Source organism: Parus major, chromosome 21 (genome assembly GCF_001522545.3).
Source record: "Parus major isolate Abel chromosome 21, Parus_major1.1, whole genome shotgun sequence".
Taxonomy (NCBI): Eukaryota; Metazoa; Chordata; class Aves; order Passeriformes; family Paridae; genus Parus; species Parus major.
This window is the reverse complement of record NC_031789.1, coordinates 2,810,887-2,831,964: the sequence shown is the minus strand read 5'-3', so window position 1 is coordinate 2,831,964 and position 21,078 is coordinate 2,810,887. Positions and strand designations below refer to the sequence as shown.

At 42.9% G+C, this 21,078-nt stretch overlaps 1 protein-coding gene across 8 annotated transcripts in view; it reads right to left on the bottom strand.

Moving 5' to 3' along the window:
• Positions 1-21,078, bottom strand: part of VPS13D (vacuolar protein sorting 13 homolog D) — a 96,652-nt gene that overhangs the window by 3,278 nt on the left and 72,296 nt on the right. For 4 of the 8 annotated variants that reach the window (XM_015648296.3, XM_015648297.3, XM_033519306.1 and 1 more), the window contains 3 exons: positions 20,080-20,212; positions 18,088-18,283; positions 2,091-2,222 (listed from right to left, as the gene is read on the bottom strand). In XM_015648296.3, the coding sequence (XP_015503782.1) occupies positions 2,091-2,222; positions 18,088-18,283; positions 20,080-20,212 (461 nt within the window). The other 4 variants (XR_004500055.1, XR_001524775.2, XM_033519304.1 and 1 more) reach the window with 4 other exon arrangements.

Here is a 21,078-nt window from a genome sequence, read left to right as displayed (position 1 = left end):
ATGCCACCAGGGACACCAGGGACACCAAGATGCCACCAGGGACACCAGGATGCCACCAGGGACACCAAGATGCCACCAGGGACACCAGGGACACCAAGATGCCACCAGGGACACCAGGATACCACCAGGGACACCAGGGACACCAGGATGCCACCAGGGACAGCAGAATGCCACCAGGGACACCAGGATGCCACCAGGGACACCCACCAGAATGCCACCAGGGACACCAAGATGCCACCAGGGACACCAGGATGCCACCAGGGACACCAGAATGCCACCAGGGACACCAGGACATCCATGGGAAGAGCTGGGCACTGGCAGCTGCTCTCAAGTGCAGGGGAAGCACTGACCACAGCCTGCATTTGCCCTCTACTCATGATGCATGTACTTCTCCTTACAAGACTTTTACTGGTGGCATGTATATATTCTGAGGAATTGAAACAGAGGTCAGAGAGTTAATGGAGAAGCCCAGAAACATTAGCTAATTTGTAGTTCAGGCTCTACATTTTGTTCTAAGTTTGAGTCATGCATCATTACCTTTGTTCTTGCCAACTGTTACTTTTTTTCTCAGTGTCTACTTCTTAAAACGGGAATTTTTAACCTTTTCAGATACTACTGCAAGATACTTTCTTTTAAACCCATACATCTACACTATTCAAAATAGTCAAATTAATAAAATGAAAAATTAAATGAAACATGATCCAGTAGAACAAAGTAGAAGCAACCAGATCTCTGGAGAATTTGTGGGGTTTTTTAACAACATCAGGAAGTAATTACACAATATTTTCCAGAAGTGAAACAGCGAGCCTAACTGGAAAAAAATGTGGAAACATTTAGTTAGAACAGTAGAGCAAGGTATTAAACCCCCTTTTATGGATTTAACTCTGAAGGAAAATATGCAAATAATCAGGTCTTCAAATGTGTTTCTGATTATGATACTAGGATAAAAGTCAGAGGCATAATTTTGTACTTATTTTCCATGACAAGAAACACTGTGTTCCTGCTGAATGATGTCCCTAATGGAGAGAGTCACAGTGAATGAACAGTGTCACTTGATGACAAAGGCCACTGCTCTGCTCTGGGCTACACTGGTGATTTTTTTTGGTCACAAATTGCTCTTTCCAGTCTCCCTGCCTAAAAGCCATCCTGAATAGGCACAAAGATCCTGAAAGGAGATGGAAACAGGATACCCCAAATGTGAACTCACAGGGCCACAAGTAAGTGGCAGATTGCAATCTCCTCCTCAGGCAGAACCTGGAGGGGCACATGGAACCTGCCCAGTGACACTGGTGACACCAAGTGACCCTGCTGAACCTGAACCTCCCTCTGCCAGCTCCACCAGCAGCAATTCTGACCCTTTGCCTTGGCAGATGCTCTGATGGGTGACAGAGACAACATCTGACACCCTCTCCTGACACAGCTGATCAGTAACTATGGTGAGGACTGGCAAGTGATGAATTCTGCCTTTAGACCCCAATCCAGCAAATTGATATTCCCCCTGTAGAATCACAGAATAATTTGGGTTGGAAAAGCCCTCTGAGACCATCAAATCCAACTGCTTCCCCAGCACTGCCCAGGCCAACTAACCCATGTTCCCAATGCCACATCCACGTGGCTTTTAAACCCCTCCAGAGACAGCAACTGCACCACTGTCCTGGGAAGCCAAGCCAGGGCTTTATGACTTTCCATGAATAAATTTACCCCACTATCCAACCTGAGCCTCCCCTGGTGCAATTTCAGGCTATTTCCTCTAATCCTGCCCCTTGTTCCTGTTCCCTGTTTTTGGGAGCAGAGCCTGACTGGCTGCTCTTCCATCAAGAGAGCTGTGCAGAGCCAGAAGGTCCCCCATGAGCCTTGTCTTCTCCAGGCTGAGCTCCCTCAGCTCCCCCAGACACTCCTGGTGCTCCAGACCTGTCCCCAGTCCCCAGTTCCCTTCCTGGGACACACTCCAGCCCCTCAATGTCCTTGCAGTGGTGAGGACCAGAACTGAACACGTGTCTGTGTGTGAAGCAGTTTCAGATATGAAGATGTGATGGCAGCAAACAGAACAGAAGCACTCAGAGTAGCTGTGTAAGTGGCTGTGTACTCACAACTCGTCCTGGATGTTGTCTGTCAGTTTGAAGAGCTGCTCCTGTCCCTCTGCTTGGCTCTCCAGGTAGCGGGGCAGGAGTCCCTGGGGGCCCCTGCAGCACCGGGGCTTCCGCACTCGCTCTGCCTGGGTCCTGCAGCAGGAGACACACAGGGATCACCACTGACACCTGTCTGCACACAGAGCTCTGGTCATGTTCAAATACAAAGCTTTCAAAAATCCCAGGTCTTCACAAATTTGGTGTGTAGATCCTGGAAGACCTGGATCTGGAAGATGTGGTGTCTACTCACACATTTCTATGAGATACAGAACCATACAATAATAAAATTAGAATAATTTTGTCTACAATGAAGGGGCAAGTTGCTAAATTAGCAGGAATAAGTGACCTAAGCAGCATATACTCTGTAGATTTGGGGATGTATTTGTCAGCAGTTTTACTGATTTGACTGTTTCTTCTCACTGCTCTAAAGAAAATAAGAGTGCAAAAAACCAGAGAGAGTTCTCACTGATGGACAGTGCCAGGAGACTGCAAACTCCATGGTTATGAAAAAAGGAACATGCAGTTAAATTAATACAGAAGAAAAATCCTCATTAATTAGGGTCCCCCTAGGAAGGTTTAACATACTTTACCCTTCTGTGTGTCTATAAAAAATGACAATAAGAAGGACACACACTTGTGGGCTGACAGCCATCAGAGGTTGATACTGGCCACAGCACTGCAGAACTGCAGGCTCGGTTCCTCCCTTAGCAGAATTTTGTTAAAAAATAATACTTTGAATTCCTTCAAGCTCCTGGAACGCCCTGCCCCTGAAGAATTGTGTTACAGGCTGCCGAGCCCTGCTTCATTCCCTGTCCCTTCCCAGCAGCATCACTCTGGGGCTGCTCCATGGTATTTCACAGCTCTTCCAGGCTACTGCTGTTACGAATTTCCCAGCCAAATGCACCATTTTGGATCAGTGCTCTCCCTTCCCATCCCAGCTCTCTGTAAAACCCTGCACAAGGAACTCCAGCCTTTCTGATCCAGGGACAGGACCTTTGCCCACCACCAGGAGAGAGCACTCACCTTCTGGGCTCCATGACCTGCAGATGTTTTCTCTGGAGCCTCATTTCCTTGGCACCTGTCCCCCTCAGCAGCCCTGTCCCACACCTGAAGCCTGGGCACCCTTTTAAAATTTGTTTTAAGTTTTTGACAACCCTTAATGCAGTGGTTAGAGCTGTGCTGTTAAAGTACTGTGGTTCTGGAGCAAGTCACCTATCCTGCCCCTTAAATTCCTTTGATATAAGCAGGATTCACCTGCACCAGTTACAGCATTCTTGTTCTTCAAAACCTGAACAACAGGTGAACAAGATGTGCCTGTTTTTACCTATTAGAGTCTTACAAAGCAGTAAACAAAAGTGTTTGCCTCTATGAATGCAAAATATTGAGACAAAAGTTCCAAAAAATTAAAGAATTCCAACCAGTATCATTCACATCTTGCTGCTTGTCCTACCTATTAACTTCCAAAAGCAGGAAAATGGCAAAAGATCACTAATCAAAGAAGCCCCTGGCGGCTCTTAAACCTCTCTGTGGCACCTACTGACAAGTTCAGAGTGAATGTCTGCAGCCTTAGGTGGGTTTTAATTAACAGTGGCCAATCAGTGACGTTTGGCTGAGACACTTTCCATCTCACACTCAGGACAGAGCAGCTGCACCGTGCAATGGATTTGACATGAACCATCCTTCAGACAAGCACTGCCCTGTGCCAGCCTCTCTAATACTCTGTAGCTCCTTCAGAAGAGGGATCTGAAGCACTGCATTTCCTAATGCTGGTGGGATAGAACCATCAGACACTGGAACTCAGGGCAACACTGGTTTCCAATGTTTGGCTCAAAGCAGGTCAGAGACAAAGTACCAGTGCTACAAAGGCAAATCCACAATGGATTTCTGAGGGTTTGGCAATTTCTGAGCCAAAGATCTATGTTTTGGTTTTGTTTTTTAAATGGAAGAAGCACCTTAGAGTACAAGTTGAGTGTTCACTGTGCCCTCCGTGCTCAGACACTGATCCTGGTGATAACAGATCCTTCTCTCCCTGGTGACAAGGCCAGCAGTTCTCCAACCCCGTGCCACTGGTGCTGGCCTAACTGCACAGAGTTAGTCCATCACCCCCTTGGCAAACCTCTCTGTTTGGTCTGCACAGCTAAAAACATTCCACACCACTTGATTTTTTTAATCTAAAAATTTGTTCTACTGTCTCAAGTTACGTTCTGTAAATAATAAGCAACCCTGGTGAAATCCCAAAAGCTGCAGATTTGTCAAGCAGAGCGGGCAGCAGTGCCCACATCTGGGTTCCATTACCCAGGCACTCAGCAGATCTGCTGATTCCTTTTTAATAAGCACACAAAAGCAATAGGAGGCAGGAATGCCCTCACGTCTGCCCGGAACAGCAGGGAATGGTGCTGCTGGATGGAGCCACAGAGGGCTGGGAAGGGAATGGTGCTGCTGGATGGAGCCACAGAGGGCTGGGAAGGGAATGGTGCTGCTGGATGGAGACACAGAGGGCTGGGAGAGGGTGTTGGGAGGTTGAGAGGAACACAGCAGCCCTGCCCTGCTCCCAGCTGAGCACTGGAGCTCTCACTCCAGCTGACTCTGCACACTGGAACCAGTGCATGGCATTTACTGGTTGGCATTTGCCAAGCTGTTCACAGAATCCTTGGGATTCAGCTCATCAGTTTTATCCAGAAGTTTTCTACTCAAGCACATCACCAACCTGATGAAGGTCAGGTATTAGTGGGGATAATTATTGACCAACTTAAGTTGAGAAAACTCTCCAAGAGACACCACATGTGTTCCAGAATCACCTATCCTTGTTCCTTCACTCTGTGTTTACCCCTGTCAGGTCTGTAGATGTGATTCCTGCAGAGGTGCATAAATACACAGTGGTTTTGTGAACAAGTTACTTATCTCTGATGGTCTCTTGGACCTAAAAAATTTCCCTGAAGTGTACCCTGACAAAAACATTAACAAAATAAAATCAGAAGGCCTCAAACTTCATATATGAAAAGATGTTGGTCTGCTAAAACAAACCTTCCCTATTCTAAAATGATTTAGAAAATATTTACAAATTTACATCTTTCGGTTTCCTCCGTATCACACCCAGAATTCATCATAATACAACTTTAGGAAATGTAGCAATTTCTGAGAAAAACCCCATGACCAACGCAGTAATCGCTGGATTTCATTTAAAATGTGTTATCTGGGGGATTTCTCAACTGGGTAAGAAAATCTGCTGCACAAACAGCAGCTCTAAGTGCAAGGAGATGGAATTGTGGCACCTGGAACCAGTATTGAATGGAGCAGGCTCCTCACAGACCATGGCCACAGCCTGGGCTGTTCCTGGCTCCCTCCCAAGGGATCCTTCTGGGTCCTTTTGGGCTCCCCACAAAAGGCTCTAGGAATCATTTCCTTTAGCCATACCCAGTTCTTGCTGCCAAAACTTCAGCAACTGTCACCAGCAAAGGTCCAGTCTCACCACCTCGTTATCCCAGCCCAGTTGAGCAGTAATTTGCTGGTTCTGGTACAGCTAAAATTCAGGGTTTCCATTGTAAACTCGTATTTTATCAGGTCTGCATAAAATTTAGTGACAAAAGCCTGCTCTGGGTTGTAGCTTGGCATACTGACTTGCAGCCTGGCAATGATTTTTATCCCCTTGAAATAATTATAAAACAATCTTAATTCAAACAAAGGAAAATGGCAGGTAATGTAAGACAGAATTCAAAAGCTGCTGGTATTTTCAAGAAATAATAAAATCAAACTATTACTGGCTCTGGAAAAAGTCTGCTTCCTAAATACAGGGAGTGTTTTGTCTGAGGAGACTTCAGTGCATTTCAGACATTAAAAGTGACATGATCTGATAAGTTAAGGGAGGAATAACTTTTATCTTTTACCATAAAATACACAACTGAAATACCTGGTCCACTTGCTTGAGCTCCAGACTGACTTGGACCTGCAGCTTTCCATGAGGATCAGCATCCCACACACACGATTTCCATGAAATGCAGAATGAGGATGGTGCTCGTGCCACAGACAGGATGGGAGGACACTGTGCAAAGCACACTTGGGAGTGCCAGAACCAATGAAATGCTGAACAATGTATGCCTTAAAAAATTGAGCTGAAAACTCTGTGCTGCAGCCACAGCTTGGGAACACACAGGTAACAAATGAAAACAAACGTGTGCCACTTGTAATGAACATCACACCTCTGCACAGCACTAAAAATCCACTGTTTCCACTGTTCTTTCCTCACTGATGCACTTAACTTTGCTTCATGTGCTGAACCCATGTGATGAGCAGGAATATTCCCTGAATTTACTGAGCAGAAGGGGAGAGACAGCAGGTTTTTGATGTGCCAGTTCTCAGCGCCTGAGAACATTTAATGCCTTGGGCCTAATTTCAGGAAAACATGTGGCAATCTAGATTCCCTGGTGGCTCTACTGGTGCTCTGTTTCAAGGGGTCAGTGCAGCTGCCTCCCACCCTGTGCTGGGTTTTGGGGTGCAGTTCCCAACAGGCAGGTCACTGATCCCAGAGCTCCAACAAAGCTCTGCCATGGGATTCATTCGCTGGTTCCAACACAGATGCTGTTAAGGTGTGTTAAAATACACACATGGTGCAGTCAGTTGAGTGCTGGATTTGGCATCAGAATGTCTCAGTTAGATGCAAGAATGTGTAAAATCACGAGCCAGACAGCTCCCTGCTGACTGCAGATCTGAGGAAGCTCATATGCGCCGTTTATTCCAGCAAATGCATGGAATATATTGTGCTTGTTAAACGTGTTCCCAAAATGCTAGTTTCAGGCAGAAACATGCAAATAAATGGTGCCTAGGGTTAAAACCTCCCACTTACAGTCAAATCCCTCCTCTTTGGAGGGATCTCCCAGCTCAGATGCTGCAGACCTTTAGCTGACCCGACATGCCTTTAGGAGAGTACAGCATGCTCAAGGAGCAACTGTTTATCATGGAAGTTGTTCCTGCCAGTTTCTTGGAGATAGAGCTTTTCTCCCCCTTCCCTTTTCTTTTGTACACCAGATCAAAACAAAACTGAGAATTATTCCCTGGGTTTGCAATTTTACATAACCTCATCAGGCTCCAAGTTCAAAAGGAACTGAGAAGAGATTGAGACACAACTTAATTTTGACATTCCTATTACAAATCCAGCATCTGGACAAGGTGTATGAGTTTGCACTGCAGACAAAGCACTGACACCAGCTGCACTCTGGGCATCAACTTCTGGCACTTGCCCCACCTCTGCCTGTAACAGCTGTGCAGCAAAACTCACACTTTCTCCAGCACTTTGGTAACATCAAGCTGAAGAAGTTGACAAAACGTAACACTGCTATCCCAGCTTCCAATTTCCACCAGACTCTTCCTGTACTGATTACAGGGATGAATGCAGCTGTCACCTTAAAGAGTTTCTTGGCAAACCAATGTGTTGAAAAATGCTCCCATTCACCTTCTGACTCGATGTAAAAGGTGGTTCTCAGCAGGGATTTCCTTCAAACTCCTGAAGAACAGGAGCTGAACATGCCTTGGTGAAAGCAAAGTGCCCAGGACCATTACACTGCTCAGCCTCAGGGCACTGTGTGAGGGTTTAAAATATTAAATACTGTCTGCTTTTTAATTTAAAATATTAAATACTGTCAGGCAGGGCCTGTAGCAGATGGAGCACTGCTCTCATGTCTGTGCCCATGGAATCCCAGACTGGCTGGGGCTGGAAGGGCCCTTAAAGCTCATCCTATTCCACCCCCTGCCATGGGCAGGGACACTTTCCTCTATCCCAGGTTGCTCCAAGTCCGGTCCAAGCTGGCCTTGGACACTGCCAGGGATGGGGAGTCACGTTTATAATGGTCCCATCAATGCTGCTCAAGCAATATTCAGTTGTAGCAAATGCAAACGTGGTCACTTTGAGTGTAAAATACTTCAGTCTAACAGAAAAGCTTTCACATTGTATTCCTGCCTTTCTGGGAAAGCAAATCTACTTGGGGGAAAAAAAACCAGGCCAGGGGCCCTGCCCAGCATCATGACAGTGCCTCTGGCTGTGCATGAAGGACTGTGTCAATCAGCTCCAATGACTGGATGCTTCTTCTCTTTCTGACCCTCCTTTTATATTTCTCAGTTACTGCAAGGGGGGCTGCAACAGCCACAACAAAGTGCTCTAGCACAAACCTCACCCAACAAAAAAGCTACTCCGAAGGTTTGTTTTGATTTTTAAAGTTTGCAGTTGCAAGAACAATTCAGATCAACTGGCTGTACTTACAAAACTGATAAAGAGCATTCCACATGTTAACAGCAACATTAGGTGAAAAAATTATCTATAAAAATACCAGCCACATGCTAAATGAGGTGACATCAAGGCAATAAATAGCTCCATCTGTATGAAGGAGCTTGCAGAACAACCCAGAAGACGTCTCTGAACAAAAAAGTAACTATGGATGAAGTAGTGCTGAAATAAAAGTGGGTTGGACTTTTTTTTTTGTTAAAAAAAAAAAAAGATCAGCTTTACATATTTTTCCAAGATCACTTTATAAATCTGCTGCACATTAGAAATCAGACACACGTGTATGTTTTCCAAGCACAGCAAGAAGGTTTACATTTTAATAGCAAAGTGGCTATTTGTGAATGGCAGCAGTGTATATTACAGGCAGTGTGAGAGGGTTAAACAGGACAGGCTCGACTCTTTATAAACTTTTGCCCTCTGGATATGTACTCATTGGCTGCTGTACAAGACTCGAGCTGTATTACACGCCTTAACGATATGGTTCAACTGTCGGTCAGGCTCGGGGCTGGCGCTGGGCCAGACCGCAATCAATGGGACACAAACCTCCCCCTTTCAGATCATCACGAAGGCTCATATTATCTCCTTTTTGTCGTGCTGGTTAAATTTATGGAGCAGAACCCCGAAGCTGCATTCCTTGGCCTGGGCCGGCCCACGCGGGCCTCCCTTTGTTTGGTACTGTAAGGAGCGTGCTTTGGAGGATTGCGGGGTTGTTAGTTCAGGCACTGACTGTTTGCTCATGACTGAAATGAAAAGAGTTCAGGGGAAGGGCAAAAGGACAGCACAAGTGTAAAACCCCATCCCAGCAGGCCCTGGGCTCCCATCTACCGCTCCGGCCTGGGACTGAACACAAAACCTCACGTTAATCATCACAAAGGATTCTGAGCAAATCTGTCAGAAACTCTAGAAACAGGTAAACAGCACCTGAGCCTCCAGCTCTCCTGCTTTCAGACAATCCTGAAATTGCCACACAAATTCGAACCTTGACTAAGTTGTCTTAAAACACTGCTGAAAAGTGGTGTTAGTTTTAAATCAATGCTGTATCTCTTTGTTTGAAATTAAGCCCATTAGTGCAAATGGCCTCACAGTCTAGTATTTCCACCACTTTAAACACATGGAGTAACCTCAGAGAACTGATATTTATGATGTAGCAAGAAATTTTAATAAGACACAAAATTACCGGACATACAGTATGGAGAGAACGTTTTTATTTTGTCTAAAATGGGGATTTCCTACATCTTTATACTTGGTCTGAGGATGAAGAAAATCCACCTCTGGGTATGCTCAGGCACTCTGCTCACAGCTTTATTCCTGTTGTAAGTAAAGAACACTTCTTGATCCCACTCCTGACACCATTCTCATTCCAAATCCAAAACACAACGCTGAAATAGCTACTGGGAAAAAATGAGTTCTGTCCTAGCTGAAACCAGGACAAGATCACAAACTAAGGATGTAAAAAACCTTTAATACAATTTCAAGGCAAGAGCACCAGGAATGAAGGCAAATGGAAAGACTATTCTATATAACCCCAATCTCAGTGATTGTTCAGGAAACAGAAGGTGTGGACTCATTTTTCAGCACAAAATATCCATGTTCTGGTACAGCTAAAATTCAGGGTTTCCATTGTAAACTCATATTTTATCAGGTCTGCATAAAATTTAGTGACAAAAGCCTGCTCTGGGTTGTAGCTTGGCATACTGACTTGCAGCCTGGCAATGATTTTTATCCCCTTGAAATAATTATAAAACAATCTTAATTCAAACAAAGGAAAATGGCAGGTAATGTAAGACAGAATTCAAAAGCTGCTGGTATTTTCAAGAAATAATAAAATCAAACTATTACTGGCTCTGGAAAAAGTCTGCTGATGGTCATGCATGAATATAATTTTTTTTTCTTTTCCAAAGAATCTCTGATTCTATTCTAGGAGGCACCAGTGCACACCAATTAAATCTGCAGCTCTCTGGAATTGTTTCCACCCAAGCCAAGTGTTACACAGAATACACCAAGACAGTGGTATCCTTTAGCAGAGATGCTGTGATCTAAAAATCACACTAATGCCAGAAAACAGGAAACATGAAGGGTTCCTTTTACATTTCGCCCTCTGTGTCCTAAAGCTTTGGATGAAATAGAAGAAAACCAGCCAGAACATGCAGGCTCTAGAAATACAAGTATTTCCAGAAGACATAAAACTTTCTCCCTGTCTAGCTGCATTCCTTTCAGTTAACAGCTAAATACTGTTTAGTGGGCACACAGAATAAGAATTCAGCTTTTTGAAGCAAATATTTCATGTCAGACAAAGTTTAAGTAGTAGAATAAATCTGTGGTAAATCCAGCAAAGGATTTACCTGCTCTTTTCAGGAGGAAGTTCATAATTGCTTCTATTTCTGATGGACTATGCCAGGCCAGTGTTACTGTCTTGGAAAACATTAGTCACCCACTACAAATGTCTGTGTGCCCCAAGAAACTTTCCCATGGCCTCCAGAAGTGTTGCACTGGAAAGGGAGCAAGCTCTGTAGCCAAGATGTCCATTTTCAGCCAGCTCTCCTTTCACACCTGACCACACTAACACCACACAAACCCATTTCCCTCATTAACTCAGACCTTTTCCAGACCAGTTACTGCACACAGGAACATCAAGCTGAATCTGAATCTGGATTTTTGTACTTAACCCAGCCCAGGCAGCAGTTGAACAGGGATGGAAATGCACCTGTGCTTATTTGGAATATCATGGCACTGGTAAATGTTTGGAGGTTATAGAGGCCACCACAGTAGGAACTCTGCATTCATTTATCCTTTTGAAATTATTTATTGCTATTAATGAATGGACATCTAAAGAAAAAGACAATTTCAGATTTTATGCTCAGTAACTCCTCAGCGTTGCTCCTTTCAGTGTTTTCCATTTTCACTGTCTGTCCTCCCCTTGCAACATTCACTTCCAGTGCCTCTGTCCCATGACCAAGTCTAAAAGCATCCAGGGTATCTTTCTGCCCTCAAATGTCAAGTTAAACACTAATGTTTTAGTAGGAAATCTTTCTTTCTCACAGAATAGATGCTGGGATTTAGAATGACAGCCAGTCCCTCACAAAGACTCCTGTTTAATGCCAGCAGACATGTCACCACTGGAGAACACACTGCCTGCACCATTTCCTTAAGCCAGGTTTTTGTTCAGTTTAATACATTCTGTCATGGCAAAGCAAAAAGGCTTAAACACAAAAAGTTACATAAGTCTTAACTAAAGGTTTAGCCCTCCTTGTTGGAATTTAAACCATCTACAGCTTCTTCCTTAAATTCAGGGTGCATACAACCCCAGAAGGACAATGTGAGGGAGTGCAATTTAAACTCTTGGGCTTAAAGAAATGTAAGAATAAACAGGTAAGGGGGTTGTTTTGGGGTTTTCCTGTCTCAGACCCTGCTACTACAAGTCTAGCTCATAAATCCCAGAGACTAATCAAGGTAAAATATGTAAAGTGTGAGACCTGTATGATTAAATATTGCCTAATGTAAGCCCATAATTGCATATTTTTTCCCAAACCCTCCTATTACATAAACATTCCTATAGGCAGATGTGAAAGGAACCACATCTATATAATATTAATGCAGGATTATATTGTTTCATGGTCCAAACACCATGGGTTTTACTTCCATTCCTTCCAAGTTAAACTGAGTTAAGTTCAGAAAAAGGGACAGTGACAACTGACTGCAGACATCTGAGTATTCTGAACAGAAATGGTATTTACTAGTACTGATCTCTAGGAACAGGCTCCAGGAAACATTACTTAGACGTGCAGTGGGTATTTGCAGTAATGAACTAAAATGTGTTGTTTGGGCACCAATCCCACTCAACCCTCCAAAAAGGAAAGGGAGATGTGTCAGTGCAGTTTGGATTCTCCAAATCATCTGGACTTTTGCTGGGCACAAACAATGGACAATGTATTGTTCTAGAAACTGGGACATTTTTATACATGAGACTCTAGGGTTATTGACTCTGTAACAAAATATGATTAAGCAAACTCAATGTTTTAAAGCTTCATCTTGCTTTTACTGTAACCTGTGGGTTACAAAAGAAACCCAGTGAAAACTAACTACATGCATCATTTCTTCAGTCATGCATAGCAAATCCTGCTTTATTGTGAAGAACAGAGCCTGTAGTCCCAAGAAATTGTCCTTCAGCTCTTTGTTCCAGGGGGGAGGGCAAAGGGAACAAACTGTGAGATGCCCAGCCTGTCAGAACTGGAGGAGGGTGCAAAAAAAAGGGAAGAAAAGCTGCCCCCCTGTATTTCATTCTCACACAGAGGAACTCAGGCATGACTTCACTTTATTTCTGAAGTTGTGTCACTTTGAAAATTTTAGTTTTATTTCTTGAAATACTAAGTTTTGCTAGCCACTATATGAGTATGGTGAGCTTCAGAAGTGCACAAATGTGGGGTGGCACTGCAGTCTATGCTGAGTTCTCCTGACTCTGGGCACTGCAGAATAGTCAAAACCAGAACCACAAAAGCCTCAGCTGCTTGAATTCCTTCCAGAGAGCTTTAAGGGGAAGTTGACTTTCCCCTTTGGAAGAGTGAACATACAAAGCAATCTTGACAGATTCCACTCCCAGGCAAACATAATCAGTACTTGACTGACAAAAAGAGCTACTGGTTTATTGATGCACAGCAATGGACTTCTGCAAAATAAAATCTGAGTAGAAACAAGAAAAAAACTTAACACATTCTTACAAGAGAAAAGAGAACCAACTGGCAGCCAAAAGTGGCTCATGAAGAAAGAAGCACTCCTTGAATAGAAAAAGGAACAGAGAACTACTTTCTGTTCATTCTAAAGGGCAGCTTCACTTATTTAGAAATAATTTTAGGTCTTAGATGGTGGATTATTGTACCTTTTAGTTAAGAAACTAAATTAGCTGAGGTGCATCTTCAGAAAGAAATAAAGGTTTTGAGATTAAATCAGCCACACTGAAGAGAGACAGGGCTGCATTTGGGGAACTGCTTCTCCCACAAGGAAATCCACATTTACTTATGCAACAAGCAAGAGTAGACACTTGGAGAACATTGCCAGGATCTCTAAATGAGCTACAGAAAGCTACCAGTGATATAATAAAACCTAACAGAAGAATACCAAACAGGTGAGACTGGTCACAGAAAAAGAAGTATCTACTGAGGTGCTGCAAAATGTGTAGACACAAACACAGGTTTTCTTAACTACAAGGATCTAGTGATGTAAAACTACATTTGGAGGACAAATTAAGAGGCATTTAAAACCCCATTGAGGACACTGAAGTACTGAAGAACCTGAAAAGGTCAGAAATATGACAGGAAATTAAATAGGATTCAGCCTACAACATTGCATTTCTGGGGAAAAATAATCCAGAATGCAAATGAGAAATGACTGCAAAGCAGTAAAATCAAACCAAACATAAAAACTCTTGGGGCAAAAAAGCAAGCAGAAAAATGGGCATCAGTTTGCAGTGGGATATGGCAGTAAACCCAACCAAGACAATTCTGGGTGGTTGGCAGAGCACAGCTTGTCCCAGAGCAGGGGGATCACAGGCCCTTTTCACTCCACACAGATGGGAACCTGCAGTGGGGACTCCAAAGCACCTCCACAAAAGCAGGGGAACAATCTGGACATCAGCCCATGACAGAAGAATGTAAACCATAAAATCCAGTTGGACAGTGACTGTGCACTGGGGTTGGGCTGGCAGGGAGGAAAAGCCCATGGCTACAGCTGTGCCACAGGGAGAGGAAAGGACAAATCTGCTCAATGAAAACAGATTATCATGAAGATCTGTTATCCCACTGGGGAAAAGAAGAAAGGATATGAAGGAAATCACACTGCTGAAGCAATTTATTGATTAGACTGATAAATACATTTTCTCTCTGACTTCTAGGAAAATCTTAGGAAGGACTTACCAGGAGAATAACAACATCCCCTGAACCAGAAGAGCCCATACATGACTGACATTATTGTAAAGGCTTGTAAAGTCAGATCTAGATGAAGTCCATGGTCAGAACCAAGTCTGGGGCACATACAGAAGTGTAAAGGTTCAAGTAATATTTATCTGTAAAACCTGAGAACCTGGTGGCAGTGTGTTGGCTGAGTTGTCTCCATACAATTAAGTACACATTTCCTATTTCTGCTCAGTGTCACTGATACTCGTGCTCTCATCCACACTGCTTGTGACCTCACAATGCAAATCACAGCTAATGAAGAGATGGATGCAAAAAGGTAAAAACAATTAAATTATTATCATCTGCTCCTGACATTGCATCAAACTTTGCCACTTCCCTGCACAACTCCAAGTGATGAGCAAAGGAACAACTAGCACAGGTTGCTGCTTTCCACATGAAGTACATTTAAAAGAATCAAATATTTACATAACAATTTTCTGTGACCATTAATGGCTTTCCAATCTCAAACTATTCTTTACTATTAACAGTCTAGTTCATGGACAGAATTCATCAGAATTGTGGAGGTCACAGGGTTATCTACTTCTAATTTTCACACTGCAGCTCAAAAAAGAACACAAACCCATGCAGCAACAGTCCAAGAATAATCTTAAACTTGCACTGACCTGGCAGAAGCCTGAGAGAAAGCCATAAAGGCAGTTTCCTGCACTACTTGTTAGGTTAGACACACATCTAAATATAAATGTTCTTTACTTGTGCTGCACCAGGACATAAAACACGTTTCTAGGCGAGAGCTCTCCAAGCATATCCAGAGACATAACAGCTTTCCTGTTTTGAACTGGGCTTTTAAACTTTTGGCAGTATATGAAAAATATGGAAATAATCAGAACTGTTGTATGTGACACTGGAATACTTGGAACACATAAAACCCTCTCAATAAAGGTATAGAATCATAGGCATTAACTGTTTATAAATTAGATGTATGCTGCACTTTCACCAACTGCTTTATGCTCTCTTCTGCATTAAATTTAGAAGCAGTCAGGCATCTTTATGATTAGATAATAAGTTTATAAGATTAGATTTGAAAAAGGCCAGCCTAAAGTCAGATTAAAAAAATATTTTCTTGCCCTTTAAACCAATGACCTTTGAAAATATCCCCTTAAGGTCTAAAGCCATCACCTGAGCCTCAGCCGTGCTGGTCTGGCTCCATGATCCCAACACATGGCATGTGCCAGCTGCAGGAGCTCCAACACAAATCAACATGTTTGAAGACAAAACACTCATGTCCATGTAGCCTGAACACTGAACATGCTGCAGACACTTCCATTCCATTCAGGAACTGTGCTAGAATTAAACTACGTCTTTTAGGAAAGCAAACAACCTCAATTAAAATTCTTCATCCCACTCAAACCTGATCCAATGGTTAAAGTAAAGCAGCTGAAATTCAGAGCTTTTTTTAAAAATTCAACCATGTAATTAGAGAATTGCAAGGGGCCTATAATTTACAGTTACGTATCCTGCTATTTAAATGCAACTGCAATTAACTGGCTGAGTCAGCTTTGCAGCAGCACCAGGAATATGCACGGGGTAAGGTCAAACAGCTCTTGTCACGCCCATGAACTCAGTCTTCAGGTGTTCAAAAGTACACTGGAGATCAGCTCCTGCCATGAATTTCCAGTCACATCCATCAGGGAAGGCTGCTCTTGTGTGCTGAGCTTGGAAGAGCCTACACAGCCCAGCATGCTCCAAGCAGAGCCAGCAGCTCGGGCTTGGAGCGTTGTCCTGCTGCCATTCCAAACCACACATACTTGAGCAGTTACAAACGCGCTGGGGGGATAGCGGGACACGGCAGCCCAGAGAACAGACAAAGCCTTTGTCATGTGGGGCTTTTTCAACCCCCAAATGAACAATTTGGCTCCTTTGTTGTAGAAGCACATAAAAGCCACACACCAAACGAAACATGAATGCAAGGTTGCTTACAAATGGAGGTGGTGTTTTGGTCCCACCTCCCCACTCACACTCCCCTTACACTGTCTGTGTGTTCTCAAGTACATTTGTTTAGCCAAAAAAGGTTTTGATCAGACTTTAGTAGGCTGGAGAACTGTAGTAACTGAGTAACCTGAGAAAGGTTGGGGTTTTTTACCCATTTTTCTTTTCTTTCCTCTTGTAAAAGGCTGTTGGGTCAGAAACTTGACAGTCTGTGAGTAGACACTGAAATCATTTCGCAGAGCTCATCTGTGACAAAAAGACTTCAAAATTCAGTGGAAGTAAAGATGTGGTTCAGCTCATCTGTCTTAACCTCTTCTCTTAACTGACAGTGAACAAGGCAAAAAGAAGTGTTTCCCAAAGGAAACACAAGCCCAAAATCACCCTGGCTGGAGATCCTCTTGCCCTCTCTCTCCCAGCTGCTGTCCAGTTTGGAAACGACAACACCTATTGTGTACAGGTTGTATCTCACAGAAACGTGTCAAAACATGAATTTTAAGAATGTGTGTTTCCTGAAACAAATTACAAGACACACAGCTCAACCAGAAATCCAGCTAACAGCAGAGACAGGTGTGCTTCTCCACACCTTTACATAAATCAATCAACCTGCAGAGTCACAAAATTTAGACATGCACAAGCGAAACACTGAATTTTCTCAGGGATGCACTTAAGAGTTCTCATTTAATTTTGTGCATGCCAATATTCTTACTTTCAATCCTTAACCTCTTGGTTTTACAAATCAGGGCGAGTCCCAGATATGTAAGACACACATGTACAAACGTCCACTTTCAGAACAAAGCCCAACCAGGGTCATGCTTCAGGCTTCCTGCACCTCACTCACACTTCATCAAACTTATTGTTTGCTGAAACCCTGATGTAGACCCTTCAGAATTCCAAGAGTGGCATAATAAAACACAGGAAATGGAAAAGCCAAATGGGGAGACAAAACAAGCAGAAAACCCAATATTTTTTGAACATTTTTCTCCAAGCTTTGTGATAACAAAACCTGCTTAGGGTTTTCTTTCACTTCTTCAGCACACAGGTCTCATGTACATACAAGAGGACTTCTTGGCATCGTAATACAAAGCAAAATCTTGGCCACAAAGAGCACAAAGACTCTTCTCTCAGAGCAATCCTTCCAGAACTGTGCCACAATCACAGTCAGTGCTAATGAACACTTATTTATTTTAAGCAAAACCATTGTTACTTTGCTGAGCCCACATTAAACCAGTAACTGACCACAAGAAGAAGCCAAAGCATCTGTCCTGATGTGCTGACACCTCACAGCCAGAGGAGGATGGGCACATGCACATAAGGGCACACAGCCACCCCCTTTCATAACTGAGAACTTTGCACAAAATAAAAATTAAAACAGTGGCACTATATTGATGACAGAACTCTTCAAACCTTTCAAGAGCTGTGTTTCTACAGCAAAATAAAAGCTGGAGGTAGAGCAGGGAGAACTCCTTCATTTCAACAGTGTGTGAGGATTCAGTGGTAGAAGTTTAGTCTCACCACATACAGTCTTTCTAAAAACTTTGCTTCATCTAAAGGTGTAGGTTAATAATTCCTATTTTATGTTGCAGCTTTTCCAGGCAAATTTCACTTTTGTTAGAGTATCAACAAATGCCATCCATTAAACAAAAAGCAAATAGAATGAAATGGGCTGGTAACAGCTTACATTAAATTTGGTTATTGTTGCTTTGCCTGAGGAAAGATAATCAGTTCAGAAGCTGCAGCAGGCATTAATACACAGTTTCATAGTGTTATTGATTAGAAATACCAACTGCTGGCTGACCTGGGGCCGCTCAGGGTCGCGGTGTCCCTCACTGCCTGCGCGGTTTCCGACGCGAAATCCAGAGCTCCGGCCACGGGTTTGGTGACGGTGCCCACCAGCCCCTTCCCCAGGCCAGATATGAAACCACTGACCCCTCCTTCCGTTTTCACACCTTCCACTGTCGATGTTATGACACTTGTCAATCCTCCAATGATACCTGGCAAAGACAAGAGCAGCAGAGAAGTCCAAAATTATTGGTTCTAGAATTTACAGAACTTCACCCACCTGATGTTCTCTGCCTACAAGGTTTAGTGTGCATTTATTTTAACACACAAACTTTCAAACTCAATTACATTAACCAATAACTTTATACTTTGTATATGCTGTACAGATATGTGTATGTACAGACTACATTATCCCATAGGAAAAGATTAAATTCATCATTAAATATGTGCATTTAAAAGTATTTCTATACTGGTACATTTCCATCTGTACTTACACCAAGAGTCCTCATCTATTGCACAGGTTCAGTGGTTACTTAGGATGTGACAAAATTCAATCACCACAAAAGCTGAGACAGAAAACAACAGAGTGCATTTCTCCACTGGACAAAGTAAATTATTTTAAACTGGCACTTTAAGTGTCCTTAAAGTCAGTTTAAGTGACTTTAACTGTGATGCTGCTGACAGACATTTTTGTGCACATTTCCCTTCCTGAGAACCTCAATGCTCTGAGAAATCAAGCACCTACTGAGATTTCAAAAGCCTTGGAACAGTTCACATTGTCTGAGAACGCACTTTGTGGATTTCACATCTCCATGATTAAAATATCAGTTTCTAGAGCCCTGGCTCAAGAATTCACCTGCCCAGCTTCCAGCAGCCAAGGGCTCCTCTGAGGTCTGTAACTCAAGTACAGACCAGGCAGATCTAAACTGCCAAACTCAAGAAGCACAAAGTATTTAAATCTCTCCTCTTGAGTAACTATAGTTTATGATTAAATCCTGTCTGTTGAAATGTAGTAATTAGCAGTTCCTTTATTTTTTTCAAAAAACGGAATGGGAAGCATTTAAAAATGCCACAGACTTAGGACTAGAACAGTCACACTAATTACTGGATAATACAACACAGTGAAGTGCTTTCATAATGGACTTTTCAGCAAAGATTCACATATTTTGGATTTCCTGTGTTTCTATAAATTTACGTCAGACAGTTCAGCACACTGGTGTGAGAGGAACTTTCATGATTCATTTCATACCTACAGTGTCTCTGTATGACCAAAGAAGATTTTTCTCAGCATAGAAAAGACCTTTTAGTGAAAGTCAAATCAGCTTTGCACAGGCTGCAACAGTTACACTGTGAGAATAACATTTAAACAAACTGAGCCAAGATGATGCAAAACATAAATATTTGATTTAAACTTGGCTTGTATTGATTTAACCTTCTTCAACAGATAAATCATGAACTAAATCGATGTAAAGTTCAAGCCAAATTAAAACTAGTCCACTACCCTTTACACAAATAAATTTCTCTAGTTCTTAGTACACTGAAAAAAACCCACAAAGTAACCCAACTGGTGAAATGTAACTTTAAACTGATGTACTGATTCCAAGGAAACTCAGGTTTCTGGAACCAAAAGCAAACATAAGAAACCTACAACCAGCCATACTAATTTTGTTTTTTTAATGTCTGGCCCTCAAAAAAAAATCTGTTTGTGTGGGTATTTCATGCCTCTACAAAGAAACTGATGTTTTGGATGAACTTCCTTTATTTGCAAAAAATGTTTTTACTTCCAGTTACATGTGAAAACCCCTGAATATTAAACGTAGTTTCTGTGGACTTGAAAATCAAACAGTGCCCCCACCCCAACTTGCAAGCACTGAAATTCAAGCATAAAGCCTCTGATAGCTCCACTGCCCAGGCTTCTAGCAAACACCCAGCAGTAACACCACTGTTCTTTGCAATCTGATCATCCCTTTTAAGGGAGAAATGAGTTAAAATTACAGCTAAGGGTTACCATGTGCAAGTCCATGGATTCCAGCTACAAGGTGCTCTCCACTGGTTGCAGCATGATACCGGATGTATTCCCGCTCTGTCTGATGTCTGTTATCCATGGTCTTTCCCAAACCATCCGACAAAGTCCCAGCAAACTGCAAGAGAAGATGTTTTCTGTTATTGGAAGAACAAAAGCTGTTTCTCCTCAGTAGATTCAATGCAGAAAATTCCTAGATCCTACTTGTGAAATGCACGTTTAGACAGCTCATTTTGATGTATAAAAGAATCTGTCCAATCCTTTTGCCATGAAGAAAGCTCAAAACTACACCAACATGTGCAAACTGGAATCCTGAGGTGACAAGGAGGTGCCCCAACTACTGTGGCCAAGCCAAAACAAACCCAGTCTGTGAAAGATGTACCAAAAGCAATGCCCATGACCCAAATGCAACCCCTCAAAACCTAAAAAGAACGTTATTTAGATATAAAGCTTTTCCTCTGCAAAGATATGCGCAAAGCTTCAACACAAATAGGCCTGTCATGAAATGACATTTTTAAGAGCTAATTAAATCCTTTTCAGTAACTCAGGGTAGAAATGGCTGTGTTGTAGAAGGAGTGGGAGTCAGGCCACACTCAAGGCACAGTGTGGGGAAATCCGACAGGATCCCCAGCTGTGTTTAAAGGACAGGTGTCTGCCAAGGAAGGTGGGAACCTCCCTTGGAATGGAAAATATGACTCACTTCCCTCTGAATTATTATACCTGAAATGAGGGGTCTTTCAGGCAAAGCTGTGGAAAGGAATAGCAGTTGTTCCCGAGTGTGTGTGTGTGTGTGTGTGTGCACTGTGTGTCTGTCTGTGTGTGTGTGCACTGTGTGTGTGTGTGTGTGTGTGTGTGTGTCTGTCTGTGTGTGTGCACTGTGTGTCTGTCTGTGCACTGTGTGTGTGTGTGTGTGTGTGTGTCTGTCTGTCTGTGCACTGTGTGTGTCTGTCTGTCTGTGTGTGTGTGTCTGTCTGTCTGTCTGTG